General features: G+C 39.5%; 2 protein-coding genes across 3 annotated transcripts; one reads left to right on the plus strand and one right to left on the minus strand.

Moving 5' to 3' along the window:
- Positions 1–8,671: 8,671 nt before the first annotated feature.
- On the plus strand, positions 8,672–19,544 carry LOC121328317 (mannan-binding lectin serine protease 2-like). The gene is made up of 11 exons (XM_041272934.1): positions 8,672–8,883; positions 9,828–10,044; positions 10,911–11,088; positions 12,851–12,982; positions 14,881–15,077; positions 15,670–15,817; positions 16,024–16,142; positions 16,385–16,463; positions 17,129–17,254; positions 17,392–17,466; positions 17,892–19,544. The coding sequence occupies exons 1-11, from the start codon at positions 8,876–8,878 to the stop codon at positions 18,677–18,679; spliced, it is 2,067 nt and encodes a 688-aa protein (XP_041128868.1). The 5' UTR covers positions 8,672–8,875; the 3' UTR covers positions 18,680–19,544.
- A 2,366-nt stretch (positions 19,545–21,910) lies between these two features.
- On the minus strand, positions 21,911–27,957 carry LOC121328320 (DNA fragmentation factor subunit alpha-like). 2 transcript variants are annotated; one of them, XM_041272939.1, is made up of 6 exons: positions 27,691–27,957; positions 26,714–26,872; positions 26,240–26,388; positions 25,154–25,352; positions 24,637–24,773; positions 21,911–23,957 (listed from the first exon to the last, which is right to left on the minus strand). In XM_041272939.1, exons 1-6 carry the CDS (start codon positions 27,782–27,784, stop codon positions 23,745–23,747), a joined length of 951 nt encoding a protein of 316 aa, XP_041128873.1. In that variant the 5' UTR covers positions 27,785–27,957; the 3' UTR covers positions 21,911–23,744. The 2 variants fall into 2 exon arrangements, with proteins under 2 accessions (XP_041128873.1, XP_041128872.1); XM_041272938.1 differs by having other exon boundaries at positions 24,637–24,776.
- Between the last annotated feature and the right edge of the window lie 37 nt (positions 27,958–27,994).

Genomic DNA, 27,994 nt, shown 5'->3' on the forward strand with positions numbered 1-27,994 from the left:
TATTATATTTTTTACATGTACCAATTTGATGACATTTGCAGTCATTCAGATTGGTTGTAGGTTCTGCTGCTCCAATGTTTCGTAATTATGTCTTTGTTTTAACCTTTGAGCTGGTTTGAGCTTGTCTGGGCAAGAGCTGGGGCTGTGGAACTATCCAGCTCGCCAACCCTATCTATTCACTGTCTGTATAAACGGCTGTCAGCCCTATCTATTTACTGTCTGTATAAACGCAGAGTAGAGTTGAGAGGTAACAGGATTTGAATGGAACGAGGAATGGTGTTCAGCGCTGGTGTGGAATGGTGTTCCCCCATTAGGTGCGTGTGTGTTATGTATCCTATTTTTCTATCAATTCTACATGTATAATGCTAGTAAATGTGAGCAGTGTTTGCAGGCTGTTCTCATGTATTATTATAGGAGAGACTGGGCCTGTCAGAGGGGATTGGGTGGTTAGGGCTGTACAGGGTTAGGTTTATGGAAAGGGGTCTTTAAACTAAGGTTTTAATTGAAATGGATAAAGACTTATAATAAAAGAAAGATTACTTTGTTACATAAAAATAAGGGGATACAAATATTCAGAAGGGGAATCAATAATCCTGAATAACGGTTGCTAGGGGAACAACATATATTCTCTGACTCTGATTCTCTTGACAACTTCAAAGCCGCTCACAGCCTGACAGATTTAGAGAAAAATGATACTGACTCAATACTGAAGCAATACAAGCCAGTACCACCAGATAAAAAAAATGACATTGGAAGCAACTACACTGTGTTCTAAAGTGTATCCAAACATCTCATTCCAAACATCTTGTACTAAAGCATTTGTCTGAGGAAGAATCGCAGAAAGAAGAAGATGTGGAACCGAATGCAGAGCTACTGTGAGGCTGCAGAGGTTGGTGGTGAAAGGGCTTCCAGTGTGTTCATTCTGCATGGTTCAGGCATGCCAGCCTGTCAGTTAGTGCTTTGCTTAGTAATTGGTCAATGGGAATATTCACACCTCTGATGCTTGCCTGCTTGTAGCGAGCCTGACAAATACTGTAGAAAGCCAGAGGCTAGCGTTTCGACATGAGCTGCGCATCTAGGAACTGAAACCGAATAGATTATGTTGCTGGAAAAGATTTACTCAGCGGTACATTGCGTATGTATATAAAGTCGAATACAGGTTTTGAACAGCTAGATTTATGTAGGAGTTGAGATCACGTGACTCGCATGGGGCAAACTGAAAGAAGGTCTTGTGGACTGATGCGAACAAAGCAAACAGGCATATCATATAATGCTGCATCGAGGGTATGATTTACTGAACTAGTTTAATCACTGTTTTAAAGGGGAGTGAAAGATTTCATTTCCTGCACATCTCTAATGACAATGATTCCAGCTCTCTCTCTCTCTCTCTCCAGAGTCACGTTCATTCTCAGGCGCTCAGCTGTAACATTTCCGGAGAAAACTTTTGCTTTTGACTGGTTTGAAGCTGAGCTCGTGACAAATGGAGGCATGGTTGCTTTTTTTTTAGGTGTTTTTCAAGGAGGCAAAGGCCTGGCTAATAAATGTCTTGCGTCTATCAGGACCGTTCTAACTAAAAGTCAGACACCGCGGGTCTCTTTAATGCACTGGTGGCGGGTCACAAAGCGAATATGGCATTTACTAAGAGAAGAATAATGATCTGATAGATTTGGCTGTAATTGTTTTCAGCCTGCCTCTTCACTGTCTTAAAGCACATAATGACCACTTTGCACAATACAGCGAAACGGGTTTCTCAGAAAATGAGATGTCATGGCGATAAAGAAGTGAGATCAGACACCCATCTCCATAGCAATGCAAGTCGTTATATACAGCCTCACACTTCACCAGCTCGAGGACATTTTTAAATAATGCAGAAAAGACCAAAATTAAATTTCGTTTTTTAAAGATCAACCGAATCAACATTTTGGACAGGCATGCATCTAGTGTACACCTTTTTTTTGTGTAAAACAACCAGTAACATTTCCCAAAAATTAATAAGTTGCGAGCAGAAGACTTAAGGTTTGGGTGAACTGCAATTACCAGTACTATCCCACTCTTCCAGTTTTATTTCACTGCTCACAGTGGGGTGTTTAATCTCACTGAAAGACAGATATTCTGCAAAGAGTCCTTTAAACCCAGCCTCAATATACTTCAATAGTATATCAGCAGCATTTTTTAAATGTATTAGAGTCCTCTTTTACACCTACTGTATATAAATAAGAATTTCAATGAACCTACTTCTCCATTGTTCAAATAATAGGAACGCAGGCAGGTTTAACACTAAATGATTATATTGGTTTTTTTCTCAAATGATACAGGCATCATTGAGAGCTTGAAGTTTCTGGATCAATTTTAGGGTTATTACCTTCTGCCGTGTCCCCAGACGGCTTATTTTAAATTGCGTGGAAACAGGTTAAGAAAAGAATGTTTTGCACACAGTGTCTTTGTGATTGAAAAGCCCAGCGGTGTGGAAAACTCATCTGTCTCAGTGTTACAGTTGTGATTCCACCCCCCCCCCCCTCTCCAAGGGACAGAACATCACAGTAAAAGGGTATTGATTAAAGACAGGTCAGGGTTTAAACCTTTTTTAAACATTACAGCAGAACGGGACGATACCATTGTTTCTGATGTGTTGGGAATTTATACATATCTACAGCTTTAAAAGCTATGACTAATGCACATTAAATCAAGCGACCAATGCCCATCACTGATATTTAAAAGAAAATACTAATACCCAATATCACCACCCAAACCAACAGGCGCACCTGATGGTAGAGAAGATCAGTGCTGTAGTGTTAGGTTACATTGCCTTTCCTTTCATAGTGTAACATCGTGTACTGTTTCTGGGCTTTTCTGCTGCTGCTCTCCAGTCTTGAATTGTTGAAGCAAGGAGCCTGAAGCACAATTCTCCTTTTCATCTTGATGATGTATAAATTAATTGTTAAGATATTTTGAATTCAAACAATGAATGCTACTGTGACTCAGTTGACTTTAAAATGTCTACAGTAAAAAATAGTTTTTCTCTTGAACCAGTATTACAGGCTCTTGAATCACCACGACCTGTTGAAAACCAGCAAGTACCAGCTCATCCCAGTGCTGACCATTGCTGGAATTTCCAAGTCACATGATCACATGACCCCCCACCCCCCCCACCCCACGATTCCTATGTGGGGCAAACTGAAAACAACAAGTCTTCTGGACTGATGCTAACAAAACAAAACCCTGTAGTTCTTTTTCACAGAACAAGGTTCTTCTCCTGCCAGAACATTATACTAATCCTTTAAACAAGATTTGTAAGCAGGGCCCTGCTTGTTTCGTTCAGAGAGTGGCATGTAGGTTCAGGTGTAAAGCTGTCCTACAGAAATGTGTTTGAAATAGAGACAGCAGCTGCTCCCATCTTATTATCACATCCCATTCCCTCTCATTACTGGTACAGAGCGGTCCACCTGGGATCTCAATTGGACCATGACAGGGCTTGGCTGTACCAGACAGAGGCACGGGAGCACCAGGAGACGGATCCTAATACATGTTAACAGACGCCAAAGCCTAAATTGAAAGAATAATGGGCTTCTCAGAGCCAGGATTAACCTCAGCGCAAGATTCAACATCAATTCATCAAGTGCAATTTTCTGCTATTAGCCTTGCTTTTAAAAGCAGCTGGGAAGCAAATGCAGCTTCATTTTTAGCTCGGCCCTAACTCCTCATTTTGACAACAGCCTTGCTTTCTCTTCTAAAACTAGGCAAAGTCTGTGATTTTGATACAGTCATTTGTAGAATCTGTTATAGGAACGAACGCTGTCAGTTTTAACACTTTGCTACGTTTCAAGCAGTGTTTGTTTGAAGATTAGAAAATCCATCCTGGCCCTATTTGAAAGGTACTGTATGCTCCTGGACAATCCTGAACAAATTCGGCATCAAATTTCAAATTTACAAATGTATTTATTATAGAACCCTTGAGATATGTATCTCATTTACAAGGGGGCCCTAGCAAGAGAAACAACGTTATAAAATCAATAAATCATTCAAACAGGAGAAAAACCTTTCAAACAATCATAAAAACATTAAGACAAATAGAAGTCAAATAATTCCAATTGACATGATCCTGGTCACAGTCAATATTTACAGGATTTGCATCTACAAACTACTGCAGATCTCTACATACAAAAAATACCTGCTGAGCACAGTTCTGCTGCATATCAAAGGTCCCAGGATATTCTAGATTACAAAGAGATACGTCACGGCATTGACCAGGAAAAGTCAATATTAAATTGGTACATCAAACATGTACAGTCATAACAAGACAATGACCTCCTCCTCCTAGTATTGTAGGCATCTCAAAAGGCACATCATCAAACATATTATATGGATAATATTTCATAGCTATGGCGGCACCTTTTTTTTTTTAATGCTAGTGTGCTCATGTTCCTTTACCACAGCAATCCCGGTGAACTGAAGGTCAATAGGCATGCTTATTGCTGTATCCAACTGGAAGGGTTATGTTATTATAGGCCAATGAGACTATATTTAACCCTTTAGGTCTTTATTTTAGAGCTATATGTTAACCATCAGAAATCATGCTGAAACCCCACTGGACTCCTGTTCCAGTCTGAGTTAGTGTAAAAATATAAATGATAAAAAAAAGTGTTTTATCTTGTTCTCATGTTTACTCAATAAAGGAGTTCATTCTTTAATTATTAACTTAATTTCGACAACAGTAACCCAGGACTGAAAGGGTTATCTTGATTGTGGGTGGCATCATAGAATTGATTGCCCTTGTATGCACAGTACCAAAAGCATGCACAGTAGAGCAATGCAACACCAAAGAAGCAAAATGGAATGGTGCTCTATGGTGCTTCCTGCAGCTTACGGTGCAAACTTTTTCATATCCATGAACGAGTTAAACAACATTTGAATCACCCTGTATCTTAATACTAACCAGAGCAACAATCAAAACTCATTTTACTTTGTACTGTATCAAGCATAATTTGGCTTCTGCTCCCCACGCAACTCTAGCAGTAATAGACGTGAAGCTTGTTGGAAGTAACAGCAAGCTTCTGTTCTGAAGTACGCTATTTGTGCCTCAATCAATGGAACGGTTTAAGAAATATTATATTTTCTGGTCTGCTGCAGGAATTCATTATCTAACTCAAGGTGGAGCAATGGGTAATGTTGCTGCTTGTTAAAGGTCTATTAGCTTGGGATAAGTGATTTTGTGTTTGGAGAGCTGATGGTTCAATATCCATCCAGGATTGACTCAAACCTTAATTGAGATCCTAGTTTCTGATTGTACAGCAAGGTCTGCATCTGGAGTACTTGATTCAACTGACAAAACCACTGTTTTGAATGATTGCCTTACATGTTGCTACAGTCCAAATAAAAGTAGGTGGCAGGGATGCTGGCAGAGAATTGCGCTGCACCACAGTACAGTGCCAGGACTTTGATATCCGACAGAGACTTCCATTAAAACGAAACATTCCATCTGGAATAATTCTGTAGATTGAAGAAAATTCAATGCATTGTACCATGCACTGTTTATAGCATGCAGGGTTTTAGTGAGTTCAGGATTAGATTAAAGTTGGGATTTAGGATTAAATGCCATAGTCAAAACAAAGTGATATTGAAATAGTATTTTAATGAGTGTTTTTTTATTGAAAGGGGTGTGTATTGTGTAGCTTTTTCCTTTTAAATAATTGTAATAATATGCACTGATTATATTTTAGACTGGTATACAAACAGAGAAATAAATAACTGAAGCTTTCACTTTGATAGGTAGACCGGGGAGTACAGTATGTGTGTGTTTTATCCTCATTACATTCTAGGAAGGGGCAACTGGGTCTACATTTCTTATTATCTTATTCAGAACCTAATCAAGCTTCACAGGGATAAAAAAAATCCCTTTGTTTTCAAACGAGTCCCTGACAAAATGACACCAAGGCATCAGGAAATGCAGTCAATTCTACAAAAGGTTGCTTCATGTTGCCACAGGGACAAGAGCTAGTTTTCCTCTCGAGTGATCCTTAAAAAGTTACAGCGGCAAAGACACAAGCTCCCCATTTCTAGTTTCTCGTCTCGCATTGACATTGATCATTTCCATTACTCGCTGACTGCAGTCTGGAGGGTGTCAGCCAGACCACAATCCCGGCCTATGCCTTTTGATGTCAAGCAGGTTGCTCTTAGTTTAATGAGGAAATGCAATCACTGTCACAGCAGCAAGCATTAGAGCTGGGAGGTTTGTGTTCAGATCGAAAGAACCCCTGGGGGTCATGGATAAGTCTGTGAGTGTGTGTCATGTTTGTCTTTTGAATTCAGCTGCACGCTCGACTGAGCATTATTTCTCAGAGTCCAGGGTGACACATTATCAGATGTGCCCTGACTTTATGTATTGTCTCTCCCGTCTTGATTAAATTGGAAAAAATATCACCAGGTTCTCTACCTCTGAGGTGCAACAGACACAACAAATATGTAGTCCTTGGTCTATCAATGTAAAAGTAATTCTTGTTCATTAGTAAGTCATAAAATGATTTAGTTAAGGGTTAACAGCATTTAATGTATTTCTTTTCTTTTACCTACAGTTACAACGAATCAAAGACATTTATCCAAATAATAATAATTATCATTGAATATTTGCAAAGACATTTGAAAAAACAACCAGTGGGCGTCATTAGATTTGCTCTTTGTTTGAGTTAATTGTCTTTATACTGATTCGTGAATCATTGCGTCCTTTCAATTTCTCATACTTCTCTAAAATGTAACATTTAATTACACACCAGCGCTCTGAAGGGTGAAGTGGCAGTCTTGCACGCCTTTGTATTGGATTCACAGCAAACTTTGAGCATGAATCTGTTATTCATCAAAGCAGAACTGTCATGTTTTATTGGGAAGTACTAACTCCGCGACTGTGATATCATGGCAACACATAATTAAAAGCACTCAGGTAGAAGAACGGAACAGAACAGAAGAGACTTCACTCATGATGATGTCTTTCCTTACTTAAGAAAAATCACAATCTAGAGGCTATTTGTATAGCTTCCATAAATTAGAGCTATATAAATCAAATCTTGTCATTTTGTTCTCAAGTTCTGAAGCCAGTTTCTTAAATGAATGATAAGGCTTCAAAACTAATTTTAAACAGATCAGTACTATGCTTAAGATTTAGCAACTCACACTGCTGCTTCCTGTTACAGTCTCACTTCCTGTGCTGAAGGTCAATAAAGTCTCATACTGGAAGTAATAAGGTACTGTACCAAGAAGTAGTTGCTTTCCTTATTTATAGTGTACTTGCAAGATCGGTATATTTCAAATTTAAGTAAAAATGTGCTGTTCTTTTCACTTCAAAATAGTTAGAATATTGGAAAATATATACAGTGATGCTATCTAAAACAATTTGTTTTTGTTTCAGTATAGCAGTCAGTGACTGACCTCTGCCCTCTTACAATCAGCCACACACATAGCTCGATGCATCTTTGAAAAACACAATCAATGCTTACATTTCCTAACGAAATAGCCTTCCGGGCTACCTTATAATTATAACTCTCAACGAGCACTTGGGAACTAGGATGTGTTTTAAAGACCCACTTGGCTGAAATAATTGTTTAGCACAAGCAGGATGACAAATTTACCATTAGCATGTATAATCCTCCCTCCATCAGTTTTAATAACGGTGGGAAATCATTTCATTTCATGTTTATTGGGATGTTTATGTCAGTCTGGATGCGTTCGCATTTCCACTTCATTTAAAATTCATAACGCTGCTGTAATTGGCTCTGGCAAAGCAGCACGCACCTGTTAGTTTATCGGTACCCTATTGTTTTTCAACAGCATAATCTGGTCCCATTCATCAAAAAACCCTTGTTTGATTGCTTCTCAACATGAACTGTGGCTCTGTTGTACAGATCACCTCCTAGAAGAAGAGCAAGTATGTCATTGGGTGATCAAAGTCTTGCAAGAAAGTTGCTTATACCACATAGATCTTGTGTGGTACAATATGGAAACCCTCAGAGAAGAATTAATGATGCCTAATCAGAGAAAGATCTTGCTACTCTCATTACAATCACAGCCCATTAGAACCTTCAAACTAATTCTTCTTGATTTTACAAGTGGTACAATTGTCAAGAAAGACAACATCGCCAATTATGTAGGTTTCTCAGACCCTCATTAGAGTTAAGCATTAACTTGGATCATGTAGCCTTATACTTTAACTATGATAGAAGTATCAATATTGTAAAAAAGTGTAAAGCTATCAATATTGTATAAAGTGTAAAGCTATGCATTTTGTAAATACAAATAAAGTTTAAAGCCCAGTTAAACATTTGTATACTTTTGTATACTATGGCTATATTTCTGCTGACTTCATTCAGTAAATTAATCCCATGCAAAATTTCACCCTGGAATAAAAAAGAATCACATCACACCAATAGTGAAATATCAATTTTTGTTGTGACTAATTTCGATAACCGGTATCATTATCACTTTGTAGGTCCTCTTTAGTTGAAATAATTGCTGTTTATAGGAAAATGACTAAACAGGCCAACTTTGTTTGCACAGACTGATAGCCATTGGTTTAATCAAACAGTCATTTCACAAGTGAACCATCCAGATTTCTGACATGGTTTTAAATGGTATCTTCACAAATCACCACCTTCTCAAAAAGTGTTGCAAAGGATGGGGAGTTTAAACTGCTCCCCACTCCCTGTGTTATTTCCAATTAAAACAACAACAACAAAATAAGAAAATACTTGTTTTGATCTGAGCAGCATCTTCAAAGGCAGATCAATACTAGGGTTCAGCAACCTGATGCACACAGTGGTCAATGATTAGCTGTCTCTTCAGTTTGTATTTACTGAATTACATTAGTTTATAAGTGCTGCGAAAGAAGATCATGATGAGGTAAGAGCACAATACGCTGTTTTAATTCCTGTAAAATGCTGATAATCATGTACAGCTATGTAAAAGTTTTGCACCACCCTATACAATTAACTCATTCTGCTTCATAAAGTCGAATGAAACCTGCCGAACAATGTTAACATATTGAATTACGTATGGCTTTGTAGTTTTCCATTTTCCACAAAAAATTGACAAAAATTTTAAAAAGTGACATTTTGAAAATTGAACATAAAATACTGTACTAATATTATGGCTTCCAGTAGACTTTTGTGATTTTTTCTAGTTTATTTGACTGCATGATGTTAAATAAAAGATCTAAATTATGTTCATAATTTAGTTTTTTTTTTAATTTTTTTAAATGATGCCTCAATCCTAAAATTGTAGGTGACGCAAATCTTTTGTCCATTTCTGTATTGCTATATAAAGCTTTTGTAAGTGTGACATTAATAATGAAATGATCCAGTATACTTAATTCAATAAGACAGCATATTATGTCATATACAGTAACACATACATTACTAAAGGAAAATTTAGTACAAACCCATTTTTTATTACACATTTAAGAATTATTTTTAATCCCATGTCAACATTGTAAAATGGTATCTGGAAAAAAAAAACAAAAAAACACAATTTAAAAAATCTTCCATTTTAATTTTGTTTTGCTTCTTGACTTATAACAAGGTGTTGTTTATAACCCCCTGCTGCTGTAAGTTGTAGCACCTGTAATCAATATAGATTGCAAGGAAAGCTAAATAGTCTATGGAAGAATGCGGTAAACAGAAGAGGAACTATATAGTGTAAAATGTAATGCTATACTGCAACTTTAGATTCATTATCTGAGATGTTTATTTTGTTCGTTTTTTTTGACACATATGCTTTTGGCTGTAAAGTACGCTGCAATGTTATCCAGTATTTCAAGTGCTGCAATCGTGTTTCTTTTTTCACAGGTTGATGGTAATTGCAGTCAGCGTGCTGCATTTAGCTTTCAGTATTGACCTAAAAGCCTCCCATGGAAGTTTTTCCACGCCTGGATTTCCAAACCCCTATCCCAATAATATCAAGCGGATCTGGAACATTACAGTCCCGGTGGGGAACAGGATTAAGCTTTACTTCACGCACTTCAATCTAGAACTTTCTTACCTGTGTGAATATGACTACCTTCAGGTAATTTTGATTAACCTCACTTCGTTAGGAAACCTGTCAATGTTATCTATTTCAGTGGGGTTCTGTATGTAGGTTTAGAGAAGCCCTCAATGCGTGTAATTGTAACACCACTGTATCACTCAAGAAAACCTTGTTTAGTTTGACTTTTCTTAGCTTTGAAACAACTAAAAAACACTCTTTTCATGGACAGCAAGCATTTGAGTTCCCTGCATCCCTCTGTGCTGTAGACAAGACCCTTCTATGAGGAAATATTTACTTGTGCTACAGTTCCAAGAGCACAGGATGTGTGGCCAGTTGCATACAACACCTTAAGTTAAATCTCCCCTTAATTTTCTCCTTATATGTCAATCCTAGTTAAGGGAAAATGTATCCTTAAGTGTTATACTTAAACTTAATGCTTAAGATGTTTTATGCAACCAGCCTGGGGGATTAGTGTAGATGCTTTGTGAATAAAATGCTTAAGAAAAGCAACTTAATCCAGTTCAGCATGTGTGGGGTGAACTTGAATGTCATATTCATGGTCCCAGTGGACTGCCTACCTCATTCACCCTGTAGCTGGTTGTACTCCTGTTAAAATGGTGAGCCAAGCTGTTCAAAACCTTGATTTGGGTCACTGACTATACGGCTTTCAAAGAGTTTAGAACCTTTAAAAATCTAAATAAAGTGACTTAGTTACACAAATCAGGGCTTAAAAATCATTTTGCGACCCAGTCTCTATGTTGCCCCTTTTGAAAATCATGCTGTTAGTGTATAAAGCATGTATTAATATTTTTATATTTTTAACTTTAAGAAGTCTGAGATGCTTTCATTAATGTGTCCGCATGCTTGTATCTGAATATTTCAAATACATAAAACAAACTTTTCAGATTATTACAGGAGGGAACGAGACGGCACGGTTTTGTGGAGAGAATGGTGTAGACACTGAGGATGCACCCGGGGTTACTGCAATCTACTCAACAGACAACACCATGACAGTCGTTTTCAGATCTGACTATTCCAATGAGAAGAGGTTTACCGGCTTTGCAGCTTTCTTTGCAGCTGAAGGTAAGAACTTCAACCTTGTTGATGTGGTTTGTAAAGCGCACAGTGGTGCTGCAGAACAGAAAACCGTAATACAATTTCAAAAGTGTTTATCCACCAGCCTCTAATCAACTCCTTTTTTTTATTCTGGCTCAATCATTATTATCAGTTTCCCATTTCTCTTTGACAAGCATTTATAATAAAACGTGGGGATAGGATAGTGGAGACTCAAGACTTAACAAAACACTACTGTTAAGTTAATTGAAATAAAGGAAGTGTGAAAATGCCTGTGGGCTAGTAACTGGATGGCTATAATCAGTCGAGTCAGACAGATTACAACTGAAAATTGATTTCTCTGCGTTCTTCCATTCCCTACCGCCCTGCTTGCATTGATGTCAGGTTTAAGCTCCTCACTTCCTACGCTTTGCAGTTTCATCGCCTCTGCCTAATCATATAGACAGGCTCCTTTCAATGGGTGATTCGTATATGCATGGAGTTAAACAAAGGCAAGATCCTTCAGCCTGTGCTAGCAAAAGGGTTTGTTAGAAAGGGCTTAACATTGTTCTCTAAATTGGTATATAGTGTACAGTGGTCACATACACTCTATATATTAGGAGAAGTGTGAATTGTCTGTAGAAAAAACAAAAGAAAAGCATAATAGTAATAAATGCCAAAATGGTTGCGCTGCATAACAAAGAATATGTGTGTAAAATAATGCAATATTAGTATCATTACTATACGTGGCCTCAGTTACTGGCTCCTTGTATTTTTTCCAGAGTGCCCTTGGACCCTTTAACATTCCTTTAGTTTCCTGTTATGAATGACACGGATGGAACCCAGTTTCTAAGACCCTTTGCCACTGGGTGAAACCCAAAACCTAGACTTGAGAACCACTGGTATAGCGCCTTCAACGTATTCAATGTGTTCTTAGAGCCTGTTATATGAATCTTTCTAGCACTGAAAACATTCATTATTATCCTTGAATTGTTTAACTGAATGTAAAATATGACCAGAAGCCACGTTTGACTTTATTTTTGGCTTCAAACGATAACAACAAAGATGTTTATAGTCCGATATCTTTCCTAATGTCACTTGATTCTAGGAATTATTTTGGCTTATCACTGCAAGTAGAGTTTAACTCTTTCTTGACTGATGCAACCCGACAAAAAATAAACCAATTATTTCGAGGCAATGTCCAGTTACAAAACAACAAGTGGCAGATTGAATTTTAGAGCTGTCCACAGGAACGTGCAAGCATGGGTTGATCCGCAGTTCTTAAAAGCTGTCCTCCCGGCTTACCGTAATTAGCAGTGAAGGGTTCAGACAATTAACCTGTCATTGTCAGCCCGGATTTACTGTGCCTGAGAGAAGGGCGTACTGTCTGTCACTCCCTGATCAGTGAGTGACAAAGCTATCCGAAAGAATTACACGAGCTGCCAGTGCAATAATAATAATAACGATGATGATGGTGATGATGATGCTTTTACACCTGCTGCTGCTGAGATGTCGCTTCTAAGCAAAAGGCCAGCCTGCCAGCCCTCTACGCTTCTAACGAGCACCCAGAAGCATTAACTCCCTCTACCCCATCAAGGGCTTTGTCTGTGTGCTGTGGGTTACACAGGGGATTCTGTATATTGCAGCTACAGGCACCGCAGCAAGCCCACTGCAAGTCTGCTCACTCACACCTGACAAATCTGTTGAGATCGCAGTGACTACATGGCCCACCAAAAAAAAGGTTTATAAAAGTGGTTCATGAAATGTTTAATCGTTATTCCTGTTTTCCCAGATATTGATGAATGTGCAATTACAGAGGATGGAGAGCCTATCTGTGACCATAATTGCTACAATTACATGGGGGGCTATTACTGCACCTGCAGAAAGGGGTACTCTCTCCATTCCAACAAGAGGATGTGCACAGGTAAGGGGCTGTACTACATCAGACTGCTTTTTTGCATTACCACTTGCCATCACAAGTATTCAATTAGGAGATCGTATTATTAGTAAATCTGGCTTTGTGCAGTAGGTGGTCCATACTGTAAACCAGACAGAAACAACTATATAAAGGGCACAAAATAAAGGGATTTAAACACAAATAAAGCAAGACAAAAAGCAAAAATAACAATTTCCAGGCTGGGCAATGCCTTCATTGGATTCATTCAATCTTTTTAGTTTATGAACATGTTCCTTTGGTGGTGGCTGTTGATTGATCTCCATTCAACCCCAGCATGGCGCTCTGCCACAGTATAAAGAAACAACTATTCATTCAATCTTTTTAGTTTATGAACATGTTTTTGGTGTGGTTTACTCCATTCAAGCATGGCGCTCTGCATATAAAGACTACAAAATCTTGACGGACAGGCGGTTTAATTGCACCAATCAAAAGAATTCAGTTGAATTTCCTGTCCCCAAAGCACATCCTCGTATGGTTCATTTAGCCAGGTTTGTCAAGCCACAGCATGAAAGAACTAAATATCTAAAGAGAACATAATTTGAAAACACTGCAAGCTATGAATCATGCTAGCATTCCAAGCAGGTGTAAAAGATGATGTTGAATAATACGTCTGCCCTGGTGCTAGCCTGGCTGAGGCTCATGGGAGGAACCCAAATCCAAGTATCTCAGACAGCTAATCTCTGACACGCGTCATGAGTTCAACTAAATTACTTTGGGCTCCCGGGGGGAATAAGATGTCAAGGCAAAGATAATTGATACCTTGCTTTCGCACATAGCAGTAATAGCACCTGGATACTTCCATAGATAATTCATCACTGTTAACAAAACCGACTTTTTATTTTTAATTGTTGTAATTATTAACAAGAAAATGATCTGATACATAAACCATATATACGTCTATGGATATATAAGTTTAATAATAATAATAATAATAATAATAATAATAATAATAATAATAATAATAATGAAAAACTAGTTATTAAATTACAATTTAGAAGACATCAGGGCAGGATAACAGTCATAAAACATATTTAACCTTTGGGGAAAATAATATTATTAATTAAAATAATACCTTTTTAATTCTAATAATTGTTGTTGATAGATGGTCTAATATCCTAGTGGAATGTACATGAATTGGTGTCCTTTCATAGGATGTCTACAGGAACTCAATATGAAAAATGTATTACTTCATATGTAATTCCAAAGTAACATTGTTTACTTTCAAAATATAAGTATACTACATCAATAAAAAATGGTTTCACCGTCTGAAATGTATGACTTTTAAATTATTTGGTTTGTACTGCCGGCCCAATTCACAATCACATTGTGTTCCATTCTATTCCAAAGTCAAACACAAACAATTCAATAAGTCTGAGCTGATGACCTAGCGCCAGTCAAAGTACCCAATACACCGCTGTGGGACAACTGGCATTAAACTCCATCAGTTGTTATTACTGAGGGGTTTGTTCTGCCTGCTGAGTGCTGCACAGTAAATGATGAATGACTTGTCTGGTGCTGTGCCTGTTGACAGACCTGAACACTTTTATTATGACTGAACAACAATGCAATGCTAATCCTGCAGAAGATGACAGCACCCTGACTTCTCTATCAGCCCTGCGGTTGATTTCACCTTCTCACTCTGGAAAGGAAGTTTCTTTCAATGTCAGATCTGTCCTATAATGGAAAACAAACAGACCTGAATGTATTACTGGGCATTGCTGTCCAGGTAATATGAGGCATGCCCAACATACACCATACTTCATCAATGACGCTACCACAGAACATTTTCTGTTGCTTTCAGCGCTCCAAGCAGTGTCACGTGATTTAATATGCTTGGATTTATTTATTTATTTATTTTCCTCTAGTCAACTGCAGTGGACAGGTATTCACCGAACGATCTGGAGAGCTGATGAGTCCAGAGTTCCCTTCACCCTACCCCAAGCTCTCCAGCTGTGACTACCACATCAAGGTGGAGGAGGGCTTCAGCATCATACTGGAGTTCGAGCATTCCTTCGATGTAGAAACGCATCCAGATGTAAAATGTCCTTACGACGTTTTGAAGGTTAGCAGATTTGTGGTTAAAGCATAAATAGCCTCAGATGTCATTTGAATTGCCTTTAATATCCAATAGCAATAGAACTATTACAATGACGTTTGAATCTACTGACACTTCAAAGGGTGATAGTTTAGAAGCATTCTCTGGTACAGAGCACACACCACACTCTTTCATGCATCTATTTGTATGTTATGCTGTATTTACAGGGCATAGTGGCATTATGTGACGCAACCTTTATTTGACCCTTTTCCTGTTGCTATGTTTGCATTAGCATCCATTAACAGAGCAGGGGCTGAATGTGGCTTGAAATCGTCGGATGGCGCAAGGTGACTCTAGTGGTGTAAGACCAGTCATTTTCTACAACTGCTGGGAGTGATGCATGGACTGTAATTTAGAAACATATTATTTTAGAACAGGCAGCTTTGAAATCAGTTTGTTTCATTATTATAAAAGGTGCAATTAGAAGAACAAATATGTAGATCCATTCGATACTGACTGTAAGTGACACAACTGTGATAAGTACTATGGGGTTTTAGGGATCCCCAATATAAAACAAAACCATGGTCCATGCTGTAAATATGGTTATTCCCCTTTGAAGATTAAAACACAGAAAAAAGAGTATGAGCCATTGTGTGGAACATCGCTGCCGTCGAAAATGGAGACGGGAAGCTATGAGGTGGATATTACTTTTAAAACAGACTCCTCAGGGACTAATACTGGATGGAAAATCAAGTACACGACCACAGGTACTTCTCTAAACAATCTGTCATTGGATCTGAACATACCCAAACATAATGCATGGTAGTGGAACAGGAATGTATATTTTGGTGAGTTAATATCACTCATAATTTCGCTAAATGTCACTTTGCATATTAAATTATGACATGTAGGAAAATGATTGCAATTCGTTTGGTTTTTTCAGCAAGCTAACCTTCCCTACCATTTCCCACAGCGATGCCTTGTCCTGATCCTGTAGCGCCTCCCCATGGTAAAATCTCCCCGTCCAACACAAGATTCATCTTCAAAGATCGCTTTAGGCTCACTTGTGAGATCGGATACCAGTTACTGCAGGTAAACCTTTAACTTTTACAGTACCAAGCGCCAGTTTCCAATACAAATTAATAAAAGTACACTAGTGAAAGCATCACAGACATCAAAAAAAGTAAAGGGAAAGCTATCTCCTATTTTAACAATCTAAACATCGACCACAGCCCTCTTTCCATTCTATTTTATTCATTCCCCTTATCTCTGAACCCAGTGTCTTGCTATCAGTCTTATCAATGGTATGAGCATGAAGCTTATATTTACTCCAGGGGAAATTAGAACTGTCATCCTACGAAGCAGTTTGCAAGAAAGATGGAACCTGGGACAAACCGATGGCCACATGCAGCTGTGAGTGACACCATTAGTCCAAATCTTTTTACGTTTGACTGTCTGTCACTTGCTTTTTGTCCAGCCTTGAAAGATGGAGTGAAAACCCTCAAATAGCAATTTAGACAGCAGCTTTTAACAGATATCAGGCTAAAGAGCATTGAAAGCAAGAGAGAACAAGAGGGTCTTGAGACTTGATTTAAAGCGAGCGATTGTGGGAGCTGCATGCACTAAAGCTGGAAGAGAGTTCCAGAGAGTCGGGGCCAGGAACCTAAAAGACCGCTCCCCACATGTGGTTCTGATTGGGTATGACTAGAGATTCTACTTTTCATAATTTTTGTAGTTATGTCCCTTTAAACGCTTCACGTTCTTAATCAAACACTAACTACCAAAGGAAGTTGTTTCTTTTTACCCTCTTATCTTGATTAGGTTAACTGTTGAGTTAACTGATTGAGTTATCTGACATTCAGTTAAGGCTTAACAACTATTAATTAAGGTTTAAAGGGAGGGAGAGAGATGGAAAATAAAAACCAAAAACTAGAAGCCTTAGGTATGACAAGCAAGCCAGAGTCAGAGGACCTCAATTTGCGTGGAGGGACATAGCGGTTCAGCAGGTTGGAGAGATGCTCTGGACTGTGTACTCTGGACATGAGAATACTCGTATAAAGCTCTCGGTTTTGTTTCAGTGGTCGACTGCACACGTCCGGATAGCATCTTCAATGGCACAGTTGACTTCACCACCTCGACCTACCAGTCTGTTGCACGTTATAGATGTAACGGCCCTTTCTATGTCATGAAAGGGAATGGAGATGGTAAGGACAGCGGTGTACATGTTTAAAAACAACTTAACTCTGCACAGCCACATGGAGAAACCAAGATTAAAAAAGAAACGTTTCCTTACATGTTCCCCTTTGTCTTGCTGTTGATAATATGAGTTATACACTTGCAGGAAAGTACACGTGTGCCCACGATGGCTACTGGAGGGACTCAAAGGGAAGCAACGCCTTGCCGGAGTGTGAACCATGTGAGTAATCCATTCCTACACCAAGGCCTTTCCGTTTCATGAGTCTATTAGCACATCCATAGTCTTTTGTGATCTCTCAACAAACAGACCTTGTTAAATGTATCTTGGCATTTCCCACAAGCAGTTGTAGTTGTAGGGAAGCAAGCTTCTTCCTCCTTTAATAGTGATTTGTCACTGTAAACTTCTTGAGGTATTAAAATGACAAGGTTTTTGGATAACTACCTCCTTAAATAGATTTGTTAATAAATCAACCAAATCTAGGGAAAATATCCAGGGGTGACGATCAGAATTTGAATGCCATCTATTTTTCTTCCCCATTACTGAACTTACTTGAATATTTGTCTATAATGCAGTTGCTTGTCTTCTTTCTATTTTATTTGCAACACCTTCCAATAGTTCAAACTTTAGGTTTCTTTTCCCCCCAGCTTGTGGGACTCCAACAGTTAGAACCCTGGGACGAATTATTGGGGGACAACAGGCGCTGGAGAAACAGCTCCCATGGCAGGTCCTGCTGGAGGTGGGGGGAGATTTTAAAGGAGGAGCCACACTCCTTTACGACAACTGGGTCCTGACTGCCGCGCACGTGCTACACAACCATGGAGACACCGCCAACGTGAGGGTGAAAATGGGGGTCATTCACAGGGGGAACAGTAACGCTGTACTGGGTGCGTCCGAGAAAATCTTCATTCACAAAGACTACAAGAATGACAATATCAACTTCGACAACGATATCGCGTTGATCAAGCTGGAACACAGAGTGCCCATCAGTGAAAAAATCATGCCGGTCTGCCTGCCTGGTAAAGAAGACAGGTTTGTTGTCAAACCTGAAGAGTATGGCATAGTGTCTGGATGGGGTGTGACGCGAGCTTCAGGTTTAGGACAGGGTTCTCTTTCACTAAAGTATGTGGACTTGCCAGTGGTTGACTTTGAAACATGCAAAGCCGCCTATGAAGGTAAAGTGTCAGACAATGGGCAGCCTCTGATTATCACCGACAACATGATATGTGCCGGATTCAAGACAGGCAAAAAAGATGCCTGCTCTGGGGACAGTGGTGGCCCTTTTGTTTTTTATGACCAGGAAAGAAGCAACTGGTTCCTTGGAGGCATAGTCTCCTGGGGATTGGAGTGTGCAAAGGCTGGGCAGTATGGGTTATACACCAAAGTGACCAATTACCTTCCATGGATAGAGGATATTATTTCAAAGAACCGTTAAATTTGAATCATCTTGTATATAGCACTAGTGTCAGATAATAGGAGCTATATGTCCAGATCAGTTTTTAATTTCGTGGGGAACATTGATCAATGAATGCAGTAAGTAAGACATTAATTGAATTAGGCCCTGTATCTATATTATACAATGGGTCTTTTCGCAAAACTTTACTTCGCGCTTCTTTTTAAGTCGATTGTTAGGGAGCTGTAAAAGAGAAATGCAATTCAATGAAACAGGATTTAATCTCTGAGTAAGGTGTACATTAAAGTTTGATGAATAGGGTCCTGTACTACTGCTAAAGAGGACTCTGATTCATTTAATGATAAACATTTTTAGCAAGACAGAAAATGGCTTTTTCATGCATATTTGGTATATATCCTTTCCTGCATGTTGTGCCCAGACCTGTCTTTCAACAGCTGAGATAAGCTTCAGACTTATTCCTCAAAGCCTCATCCACAGCCATGCTGTTACTGGCTCATGCCTCACTGGTGTGAAATAACCCAGACTGATTTGCTCAATACAACAATTAGGCGATGTAATACCAATGCTTTATTACGCATCAAAATCAGCATGCAATACAGAAAAGGCACTTCATGCATAATTACCAGTTTTGGGGGTGACACGGTGTGCAGTCCTCATTTCTCCGGTCCAACAAATAAACTCTATACCAGCCTTTTTTATACCCAACCTGTGGCACTCTGCTTGTATCACATAATTCTTTGATGAATCTAAAAAAAAAAGCGTTATATGTTGCAGAATGGTAAATAGAAAGTGTCTGTTTTGACTCTTCAAAAAATAGGGGTCTCCTGACCCTTGACGAAGGGGTTAAGCTCATTCATTTCGTTGGCTAATAAAAAGGCTCTATCCACCCATATTGTATCGCTTTTTATTTCCAATAAAACTACGGGGCATTCCCATTCCCAAAAACTCAATTACTGCCATGTTTGCACTAACTAAATAGCACCAACCAATCAGAGAAACATTACAAATAACAAGTGCATTGTAGTAGCCAATGATATTAGCCCATCCAGATCAGACCATTGCACAGCCCAGATCTTTTCATGGTTAATACGTTTTACCACTCAGCTTTGAAACTCTGTGTAACACCTCTATTGCTGTGTTGTAGCTCTGAACTCAGGGTCTGATAATGAACTCAAATATTGCTTGCTGTCTACTTCCCTAGCTTCCTATGTGTTTAATCTATCACTGTTGCACTGAGGTTGAAGAATGCATCAGTGCAGAATAAACACAGAAACACCTGAATCATTGAAACAGACAGTTGACAGATTGGAACATCTGCTGAATGCAGACTTGATAAAAACAGTTTACTTAGCCAGCGCTGGAAAAAATAAAATACATTTGAGACGTCTTGATTCTGGGAGTATTTTGCATATCCACTAGAATTAGTACCTTAACTGTTCCATAATGTTCATCATGCTTCACGCACTGTATACGGCAAACCTGCTTTCCACTTACCTATTTTAATCACACCATTCAGTTCTGCTAACCATCCGCTCAGACAAAGACAGGCATTTTGTTGGATTACAGTGTGTCTGTTTCAATGCTCACATTATAGCTGACAGAGGAGAATGAGGGACAGCTCCCCCATAAGAGTCTTATTTGAGTCCTATTTATTTAGTCAAACACCATGAACAATTCCTTTTCCTTAAGCAGGACAACTAAGCCTTGAAATATATAGTAGTAGGTATTCTTGAGCTTACTGCATTGCGATCTAGGCATTCTCTGTGATCTGATTTTGAACAATACTTCATGGTACAGAGCACTTTGTTATATTCATGTAGGCTCTATGATTACATGTTGTATAATCGAAATGTCACTCTTTTTAAATACTGCCTCTTTTCAAGCCTTTAGTGGAGCATTGGAAGCCATGGTTGGGGTACAGTGCACTTATTCTTCAGTTTAATAGAGTTTACTATTACAGGATTACTGGTATTGGCTTTGATTGATATGCTTATTTTGTAAGAGTTGTCGGCTCGCAATGTTGACATGGAGAGCCTTACCTATATACATAGTGCATGCATATTTCTATAAAGAGCATACTGTAGTTTGCTAAACGCCTCGATCGGGAAAGCAACCACAAGAACAGAAAGAGTTAAACACATGCCTCCATGTCCATTATCTTGAGTTAACCAGTGCATGAGTTCAGTCTTTAACAGCTGTCCCTGTATCAAGATGTCTGTATTGTCACATTGCACAGAAAAACATCTACCTGTCGATAAGCAGCTTTCTTGGCTGTAAGAATTGCATTCAGACAGGAACTGTGGACACCATGATGTCCATTACCAAGGACCTTCAGTGTAAGAAGACATGCAGAGATAAGAGTCCCGAATGAGCATTTAAACTGCAAACAAGAAACATGGGAGACTATGGCAAGCCAAGTGATCAATTAGAGATATCTCAAAATTGTATTTTAAGATATCATTTGCAGATATCTTTAAATGAATTTGAGATGTCTACATAATCAAGATAACAATTCAGACATACTGTATCTCAAATTGATTTACAGGTGTCTTTAAATAATGTTTTGCTAGCATGGTATGCCAAACTGTCATTTCGAGAGATCTCGAAATAACATCCTGTTCATTTAGCGAGATCTCTAAATCATTTTATGATATCTCAAAAAGACTTCCCTGCCAGTTTTGCCTCCTTAACCCACAGGAGAGCCAATGCGATGCTCCCTTCAGCATCCCCAGCGAAGAACGCCGACTCAGCACAGCCAGGACATCACCCTGCCCATCACCAGCTGTGCATTTACCAGGTGAGCCAATCAAGCACCCCACACTACTGCATTATGAGGTGTGGAAATTCACACATTTGGAACTTCACACTATCCGTGGTACAGTAGCTCCAGTAAATACATTTTAAAGTTTCAAAAACAATCTTTACATAGATTGATAAATGCAGCCTTCAACAAGAACTTCATACAGACCTTTAATGCACAATGATTCTATTACAAATGTTTTTACAGATAGTACAACTGCTTAATGCCAAAATATGAATAACAAAAAAGCTGCTAATTATCTTACACAACTCTAATATACAGATAGGCAGAATCACATGCACAGATTCTTACGGAGCGTTTCATTTACAATTAGATCATTGTTATTTATTTCCTAGCAGACGCCCTTATCAAGGGCAACTTACAGTTGTTACAAAGTATCACATTACAGAATATCACATTACAGATAAGAGCAGTTAAAAAGTACAATAAAAATCAGTAGCAAATAAGATCAAATAAGAGCAAAGTAAAGAATACAGTAAATAATTACATTTAAGAGTGAGTTTGACTGAGCAGTTAACTTAGAGTAAAAATACTTGATACATGAGTATAGTCCAGTAAGAGCATGTTGTAAGTACGATAAATGGATGAGAATGATTTCGAATAAGAGCATTTACAAAAAACTTGAATGGGTGACCCCAAGGTTCTTGGTGGATGAGGAGGGAGAGAGGGTAGTGGATTCAAGAGGAAAATAGATAGAGATCAGCGGTGGGAGAGGAGGAGGGGGAAGGAGGTCTGATTTGGAGAGGTTGAGATGATGCGAGTCCAGGAGGAGATGGGCGAGAGGCAGGTAGAGATACGGGAGGAAATGTCGGAGTCAGAGGTGGGGAAAAGAGAGGAACATCTGAGCATCATCAGCATAGAAATGATACAAGAAGGCAAAGGAGGAGATGACGGGACTCAGGGAGTGGGTGCAGACAGCCTTGGGGGACACCTCTCGAAAACAGAGCAAGAGGGAAAGGGTGAGCCACACCCGGTACATACGATCGGAGAGGTAGGAGGAGAACCAGGCAAGAGCAGTTTGAGACTCCCAGGTCAGCAAGCGAGGACAGGAGAATAGAGTGGGCGACTGTGTCAAAGGCTGCAGAGATGTCGAGGAGAATTAGGACAGAGAGGGAGGCGGCATGGGCAGAGAGTAGAGAGTTAGTGATGGAGAGAACAGCAGTTTCATTGGAGTGTGCCGGGCTAAAACCAGATTGGAGGAGGTGAGCAGAGAATGTGTTAATAGGAAAGCAGAAAGCTGGCGATGTACCGCTCGCTCAAGGGTTTTAGAGAGGAATGGAAGAAGGGAGACAGGACTGTAGTTATTGAGGGATGAGGACTCAAGGGAGGGATGTGATGCAAGCCTGTTTGAAGGCAGAGGAGAAACATCCAGAGAGCAGAGAGGTGTTGAGAAGAGAGGAAATGAAAGGGAGTTGAGCAGGGGCAGCAGCCTGGAGGAGGTGAGTGGCGAGGGGGTCCAGAGCACACGTGGTGGGCTTATGGCTCTGAAGCAGGGAGCAAAGAGAGTCCAAGAGGGATGAGAAGGAGAAGAAGGAGGGTAGAACAGCAGCTGGGTTCTGAAAAATATAATGTTACATGTCCCCAGGTCTTTTTTTTAATTGCTCTTGCTGCAATGATTTAGTGGACAGATCTCAACCCCCAGTGCACTAGAGCAGACATTTTGAAAAGTTGTCAGCATGTTAACAATGAAAAGAAAAATCACAGGTACATTATTTAAACAGTCGTAGCAGCACGTAGGGATGTATAACGCTATATTTTTTGGAACCCCACTATTTAGTATTTAAGACATTTACTTAACCTTACAAAACAAATACTGTAATTCAAGATTAAAAAAGAAACTGCACTGTTTATACTTGCAGGGAACATACAACAAAACAATCTACCCAAATCAGTTAATGCACCAATGTATATTTGGCAAAACACAATGCAGCATGTAAATGTATTCCCCTTTTGCTATTGAGAGGGTGTGATCATCTCATATTAATCACACCTCCTGTTGTGCCTTATTGCCACTTATCTGTGCAAACGTTGTCCCAGTAAAAAAAAGTTAATTAAAAAGCACTACCAGAAGAAACATAATTGCCTGGAATATTAAAAGAAAATGCTGGGCTCTATTTTTCACGATAAGCAAAACGTGTGGGAGGGGGGATAGAGATGCCACAGTACCACAGATTATCGCTTTTAAACATTTTACATCGAGGCAGCTTGAGTGGAGCGCTCTTGCTGTGAGTTTGCGCTCTGTTAAGGGCTCCTGCACTAAAATGATTAAGGTTGAAAGGGAGCCTTTTTTCTGCGTTTGGACTGTGTGTTTCCCTCTTCCTCAGTCTCCTGGGTGCAGTTCCTGAGGGACTGCAAAGCCTGCACTTTGTTTAAGCGTTTCTCCAGCTCCTCCTCGCAAGCCTGCAGCAGATCCTTCGCTTTCTCTGTGTCCCAGCTCAGCGCCGCAGACAGGTTCTGCAAGCCTTCATTCAACACCAACTGCAAATGACAAGGAACCCGGTCAGGTTTTACCAGAACCGATACTTTACACAAAATGGAGCTTTCTCTTTGGGATTTCTCTTTCGGGAACGCCAAATCAGCGAGCCCGCTGCAAGTTTTTGGTCTGGTCACTAAAACTTCACTGCGGCTTTACACTTACTCACGTTCAAGATAGAAAGTCTTAAATACATTTACAGTACGTGTTACTGGCACTGCTGTTTTGTGAGGAGATAATGCTGACCTGCTCCTTTTTCCAGCAGATTCCTAAACAGTATATTATATGCCTTTTCAATGTCCTACTGAGCGACAGTGTATTGGACTAATCATATTAAAAGCCTTGTCTTCTTAAGCTGATTTTCTATTAAATATGGTGCTAGTCTTATGAATCACAGAAGCACAGCACCATCTCCTGGTATGTAAAGGGAGGAAACTGCACAAACAACAATACTTTTTACAAAACTGTAATTCACTGTAATATAATATTAAGCATTGTTGAAAGGTAGTGTATGTATATACTTAGGCAGATATTTTCATTTCATACTGGTCATGTGGAAAGCATTCTTAACATTACAGTACTGAGGAATCCAGAGAAATGCAAGGACTTATTTTTCTAAATCTGTACATAACCCGTGACTCTGTGTGTGTGTGTGTGTGTGTGTGTGTGTGTGTCTTTCTGTACCTGCAGGTCTTGGTTAGACAGCCTGGTTTCAGGGCTCGTTTTACCCTTCAGAACCATGAGTGTTCTTTGGCAGAACTTGGAACTCTGTCCAGCAGTCTCCTTGGTGGAGTCCACCTCCATTCCATCAGTGACATCATCTACTGAACATGAGCATAAACAAATAGGGTTGAAAAGATCCTGCCTGATTTAAATAACGAAGGTATGGCTCTCACTAGCGTACAAGCAGCTAAAGGAACAAGATGTGGACTTCCTCTATATCTTTAGACATGCCACAAAGCGATCAGTTAAAAGTAGAAACATTTCTTTAAGCAAACGAAAAAACCCTGTCAACAGCTTTTTACATCTCAGTATCTGAGCGAAAGCACCACCTAGTGGATAACTTAATATTGTTTTATAAAATGACACATGAAAGGGTTAGTGGCTGACCTAGTAAACCCACTCGGTGAGTGGATTGCTTTGCTGTTGATTTTGTATACAACTAGAGCAGTCTGAAAAGGCACTCTGGATAATTCCTCACCCTCCTGGCTGCAGCCTGTACTTGCTGGGCTTGTTTCCTTCTCTGCAGCCTGAAGGTAGAGCTGCAGGATCTCCCTGGACTGCCGCTCCTCTTCCCTCTGGTCCAGAACCCTCTGGAGGGCGTCCTGCAGGCTCTGCACTTTAGTCTCTTTGTGTCCCAGCTCCCTGGCCAGCTCCTCACAGGATACATCCACAAGACACTGCAAAACTGAAGTCATTACCGACTCCACACTCCTTACAGGACACAGCCCTGCTCACATGTTCAGCAGATTAAACAGCATTGTTTCAACTGCCTTAGAAAAGTTTACCCGAGCATAGCAATGTGCAATAAAGCATAGTGAAACGGTAAAGCACGGGACAAGCATAGTAAGACTGCAAAAATACTTTTATAAGGGTTGTGCGACAGGATAGCGTTAGGAATGAGACTCAGAGACCAGAAAGCTGCAGTTTAAAAAGAGCTTGTGCACACTTTTAATAATAACTAATGATAAGCAAAACACTGGAACAAAATAAACAGGCCAACACAAACCATACAAACACTTTACATACACGTGGTTTGAGGCCGAGGCACTGTTTACAATGAAACACAGCAATATAAACTCCCCTAAACATTGATACATCAATACAACCTTCAACTCTGACATTAATACCCGTGATTACCCTTTTATACACCTGTGGCAGGAGCCTAATTAATCATGAATCATTCAATTACGGCCCCAGCCACATTCCCACATGTGTTCCGACAGGCAAGAATTTAACCCTCTGTCTGCCAACCCAATATTCCCCACCCATACACATACCTGTGCACCGGCAAGACATTCACCCTGCCACAGGCTGTTAAAAGAAATGACGAAATGCAATTCTGCAGTTTAAACAATGTTATTGGTCTTAAAGGCAAACAATGTTTTCCTAACATACGTACACAAATACATAATACCAGCCTCACTTGTGCCAAAACCAAGTCACTCAGACACACGCACAAATTTAGCTTATCAAGCTATAGCATCAAACTGTACAAAAGCACAATGAACGGCAATGCTAGCTCAGGTACAGACAGGGATACTTTTCACTGGTTTTGTCCTTTTACCTGGAGTTCCTCTTCGGACATCAGTATGATGCTGGAGAGATCTCGTTTCAGCTGCTGTGCCAGACCCCTCCACGATTCGGTGCCAGTGAAAGCGCTGTCCATCTCATCGCTGTCAATACTCTCACCTAACCAGGCAGTCCCGCCATCAACTGCCAGCAAGAAGAGGAAAGTCCTGTTGGCTTCGATCAGATCCTGTTACACTTCCACTACGTTTTTACAAGGGACAAGAACCCTTCTGCATGACTCTCACAACAGATTGTTTGTAAGGACACTAATATTTGATTATTGAGAGCATAGAAGAAATATGAGATCTGCTCTTGTTAAAAAGCCTATGTCCAATTTATCATTAATAAAAAAAAAAAAACAAACTATGTCCTGTTGAAGTCTTTTAAAACCAAAGATTTATATATATATATATATATATATATATATATATATGGCCATGTGGCTGAACAACACCTTGCTCAATCTTACCTCTGGTTGCAGGACCCCATCTCTCTTTGCTATTCAGAATCATGAACTTGGTGTTAGATGGTAAGCACATGAAGTATGCCTCATCTTCCACAATGGTGCCATCGTCCTCTAACACCACAGAGACCAGCACCTTGGAGTCCATGCCTAACGTCTCACGTCCTGGATGCAAAATACAAAAAGATATTCCTTCAATTACAAAATGATGTGCTTTGGTTAGCACGCATTTAGCAATGGAATTCTGAAACAAAATGCTTTGTTACCGTTAAAAGTGAGTTAGCAAGGCAAGGATTACTTTTGCTGGTCAGTTATACTTTAAAATAGATCTTCAGTTTTGTTTACCAAGTGGTATACCGGTAGAAAATCAACTTGCTGCAGTCTTTTGGGGGTTTCCCTATCAGCAGAACAAATTCTACTGCCAACAAGAAGCGCCCCCAAAGAAACTGTCATTTAACATCAGGGCTAAAGAAGGAGAAATTATTGTTTTATTGATTTTAAGTTTAGAGAAAGTGAAATGGGTGGTTATATTAAAAATAATGTTTTGTACAGCAGCGGGTAGAAGGCCGGGGTTTACAAAAACAGGCTGGAAGCTAACTTATTACTTATACTTATAGAAAGTGAAATGGGTGGTTATATTAAAAATAATGTTTTGTACAGCAGCGGGTAGAAGGCCGGGGTTTACAAAAACAGGCTGGAAGCTAACTTATTACTTATACACTCAGAGCGCAAGGGATCTGTTTCCTTGCTTATGTAAACTTCAATGAAAGAATTTAAGGTTTGCAGGTACGCTGTCTTAGACCACACCTTAGCTATTCTTGCCCTCCCCTTTCGATTTGTGGAGCAAGAAAAAGAAAGTAATTTTACACGATTAAGCCATTCTCGAGTGACTGTACGAATACGTTGAGACGGTCCGTCTCGGTCATTTTGCATAATAAATACAATACATTGTAGCTTTACGGCTTTGTCTCAGGTGTGCTTACCTTTAATTTTTAGGTCTTCCAGAGACCGGACAGCAATTCCATACGATTTTTGACGTGAAAAGTTGCAGACTTTACAAGGTTTTTCTTCTGTCATTATTAATGCAACAAAGTTGCTGTATTATTTCAATATATCTTCTGTGGAATATTAAACAAAGTAAAACACTTCTGTTCTGTAACACACTGTAACAGTTTTACTCTGACATTATTCTTGTTTTTACAGCAAGCGCTACAGTAACAACGAAACGGGAGAATAGGATTGTGGGAGTTGTAGTCTTGTCTCAGCTGGGTGGACTGAGCCAAGACT

This window comes from Polyodon spathula, chromosome 16 (assembly GCF_017654505.1).
Source record: "Polyodon spathula isolate WHYD16114869_AA chromosome 16, ASM1765450v1, whole genome shotgun sequence".
In the NCBI taxonomy this organism is placed as follows: domain Eukaryota; kingdom Metazoa; phylum Chordata; class Actinopteri; order Acipenseriformes; family Polyodontidae; genus Polyodon; species Polyodon spathula.